The sequence below is a fragment of the Daucus carota genome, chromosome 2 (genome assembly GCF_001625215.2).
Source record: "Daucus carota subsp. sativus chromosome 2, DH1 v3.0, whole genome shotgun sequence".
NCBI classification, from domain to species: Eukaryota; Viridiplantae; Streptophyta; class Magnoliopsida; order Apiales; family Apiaceae; genus Daucus; species Daucus carota.
Window position 1 is genome coordinate 37,357,501 of NC_030382.2, and position 3,690 is coordinate 37,361,190.

At 39.9% G+C, this 3,690-nt stretch overlaps 2 protein-coding genes across 2 annotated transcripts; both read left to right on the forward strand.

Annotated features, from left to right (window-relative positions):
* On the forward strand, nt 1–441 carry LOC108207490 (SNF1-related protein kinase regulatory subunit beta-3). The gene is made up of 2 exons (XM_017377932.1): nt 1–42; nt 118–441. Exons 1-2 carry the CDS (start codon nt 1–3, stop codon nt 439–441), a joined length of 366 nt encoding a protein of 121 aa, XP_017233421.1.
* Nucleotides 442–1,523: 1,082 nt separating this feature from the next.
* On the forward strand, nt 1,524–3,690 carry LOC108207907 (high affinity nitrate transporter 2.4). Its single transcript, XM_064087358.1, has 3 exons — nt 1,524–2,451; nt 2,545–2,660; nt 2,838–3,690. The coding sequence occupies exons 1-3, from the start codon at nt 1,642–1,644 to the stop codon at nt 3,502–3,504; spliced, it is 1,593 nt and encodes a 530-aa protein (XP_063943428.1). The 5' UTR covers nt 1,524–1,641; the 3' UTR covers nt 3,505–3,690.

Consider the following 3,690-nt stretch of genomic DNA (forward strand, 5'->3'; position numbering starts at 1 on the left):
ATGGATATACCACAAAAGAACATTCTGCATGGTCAAAATCAGGTAAGCTGCATACCCTCACTGATTGGAATTTATAATCAAAATTAAGTAGATGCTAAACTTGAAACTGTTACACAGAATGAAGCAATTGTAGTAGGATTCGAAGCTCCAAAATCTCCTGACGCTAGCTACAATAATCTCTATCCTGAAGACAACTATGCAAAAGGACCTCCTACAGTCCCAAATCACCTGGATGACACATTGCTAAACTCCTCAGCTAGTAGTGACCTTCCTGGATCACTTCCCCTGCCACATAATGCGGTTCTCAACCATGTTTACTGCGAGAACAGAGAAAATGAAGGACCAGTAGTGGCACTTGGACTCACGCATCGCTTTCGTGAAAAGTTTGTTACTGTTGTGCTCTACAAACCAGCCCCTCGCTGTGGAAGTACAAGTAATTAAACAGTTACTAATGTATCTGCTAGCTTGTTTGTCCCCGTAATTATCATTATGAGAGGACTTGTATGTTTGTCTGTCAACGATATCACATACTTATCGTGTACTTCGTATTAAGTTATAAAAATAACTTTAAACTATGTACTAATTGCTAATGATCCGTGCTGTGCAATTCATTATTTCTATCATCCCGGTGTTTTGTAACTGTATTCTGAATTATCTGGCCGCTGAAAGTTTTTGTCGAATTATGTTTGAGATGGCGGCTTAAAAAAGATGCTAAACTCTTTGCTGCATCTCAGATGCCTCACGTCTAAATGTTTTCTTGCATGAAGTAATTAGAAAATGTTGTGTACTTTGGGTTTTCTCTTAACATACATAATTCCGAGTTGTGTTTATCATAGGCTTTAGGAAAATTTTGGAACCGCAAAGGGCTGCCCCTCTAAAACGGGGAATGGGCGGCAGTGTCAGGAATCAAAATTGACAAAAGTTTAGGACATATGTCGTATGTGCGCGTAAATTTATGATTTTGCAAACTATAATCATTTTTTTGATGAATAAGAAGAGGGCTATGATATTCATAAATAAAACTCTTCATTTCATGTAAATTACCATAAACCAGATCCTTGACAATTATCATTTCTTGCAAGTTGCAGACTCAACTAAACTCCCAGACGTTGTGAAAGGTTAAGTTTGACCTGTATCTGTCTTCATCATAGATACAAAAACTTTTTACATATAATATTTGTGACATTTAGCCATTTTATTCTTTTAAGTACTAGTATAAATGCTGCAAAAGTTGACTCTAAACAAATAATTATTTATCCAAGTTGTGTTGGAAAGAGGCTCACAGTTGTAATAAGCTAAGGAAAAACAGACATGGATGACCATAAAACAACATACACTACTGATAATGATGTTTCGAAAAATGAATATACTGAACATTCTTATCCTTTCAGATGCATGATCAGGCTACTACTTTTCACAATTTGACTTGTAGAAAAGGATTATCATTATTAGTTATCACTTGGCCTCACGTTTCATTATGCAACCACTGGTTATCTCCAGAGGCTTTCATAAGAGGGTTATCAGATATTTAAAATGTCAACTCTAAAGCCTATAAAAGAAACAAGAAACAGAGTATATGTTTAAGGCATCTTCATAAACTATTACAAGCCTTATCTTGTAACAAACACTCATATCGAGAAAATGGGTGGTATTGAGGGCTCACCAGGAAGCTCGATGCATGGAGTCACTGGCAGGGAGCCTGTTCTGGCTTTCTCAGTGGCTTCACCGATTGTACCAACTGATCCAACAGCGAAATTTGATTTGCCTGTTGATTCAGAACACAAGGCCAAAGTGTTCAAGCTGTTTTCCTTTGCCAATCCTCACATGAGGACCTTTCATCTTTCTTGGATTTCCTTTTTTACCTGTTTCGTGTCCACATTTGCTGCTGCTCCACTAGTCCCCATCATTCGTGATAATCTCAACCTGACAAAAGGGGATGTTGGCAATGCTGGAGTCGCTTCAGTGTCTGGAAGTATTTTCTCTAGGCTTGTAATGGGAGCAGTTTGTGATCTTTTGGGACCGCGATATGGCTGTGCATTTGTCATCATGCTTACAGCCCCAACTGTGTTCTGCATGTCATTTGTGGCAGACGCCAGTGGCTACATAGCGGTCAGGTTTATGATTGGGTTCTCCCTCGCGACATTTGTGACATGTCAGTATTGGATGAGCACCATGTTCAATGGTAAGATTATAGGAACTGTAAATGGCACTGCAGCCGGATGGGGGAACATGGGAGGAGGAGCCACTCAGCTGATCATGCCTCTTCTTTACGACCTAATCCAACGTTTTGGTGCTACTCCATTCACTGCCTGGAGGATTGCCTTTTTTATCCCTGGTTGGCTTCATGTGATCATGGGGATCTTGGTGTTAACACTTGGTCAAGACTTGCCAGATGGCAACCTTGGCGCTTTACAGAAGAAGGGTGATGTTTCCAAAGATAAATTCTCCAAGGTTTGTTTAGTAAACACCTTATTTCCTTTGGTAATTCTACTTTTGAGTAATAGATTAGTTGACATACTTACTTATGTTCATTTGTGCATCCAGGTGTTCTGGTATGCTGTCACCAACTACAGAACATGGATATTTGTTCTTTTGTATGGATACTCTATGGGTGTGGAATTGTCTACTGATAATGTCATTGCTGAATACTTCTTCGATAGGTAGTGTTTTATTTCTTTCCTCGCTTTCTTTCCTAATTCTTTTTTACATAATAAATAGGAAACAACATAACTGCTCAAGCAGAAACAATGCTGAACAACTCTATTTAGTCAATATATAAGCTAATATATATATAGTTTGACATGAAGTTACCTTGTGGATATTGAATATTGTGACAGATTTGATCTGAAGCTCCAAACTGCTGGGATAATTGCGGCTACATTTGGCATGGCTAATCTCCTGGCTCGCCCATTTGGTGGATATGCTTCGGATGTTGCTGCTCGAAGGTTTGGCATGAGGGGTAGGCTTTGGACTCTTTGGATCCTACAAACACTAGGAGGCGTATTCTGCATTCTCCTTGGCCGCTCTAATTCACTTCCAATTGCTGTAACAATGATGATTATCTTTTCTGTGGGAGCACAAGCTGCATGTGGAGCCACTTTTGGCATCATTCCTTTCATTTCACGTCGATCATTAGGTATTATATCCGGCATGACTGGTGCCGGAGGGAACTTTGGTTCTGGATTGACACAGCTTCTGTTCTTTACAAGCTCACAGATATCGACAGCAATGGGCTTAACATACATGGGAATTATGATTGTAGCATGCACCATGCCTGTGACATTGGTTCACTTTCCTCAATGGGGTAGCATGTTTCTACCACCTTCAAGAGACGTTGTTAAAGGTAGTGAAGAACATTACTACGTTTCTGAGTGGACTGAAGATGAGAAGCAGCAGGGTATGCATCAGGGGAGTGTTAAATTTGCAGAGAACAGCAGGTCAGAGCGCGGCCGTCGTGTGGCCTCTGCACCAACACCTCCCTATGCTACCCCCAACCATGCTTGATGGCACATGGGCAAGCAACAACACGAAATTTTAATGAGCTGGAAGTAAAGAATTTGATTTATAGTTCAATTTAGCAATCATGACCCTGTAACAGTAGAGGTCGGACTTGTTGGAAAAAGGATTTCACTCAAACTCACACAACTTAGATATTCAAATATTTACAGGAGAAGAGGATTTTATATAGAA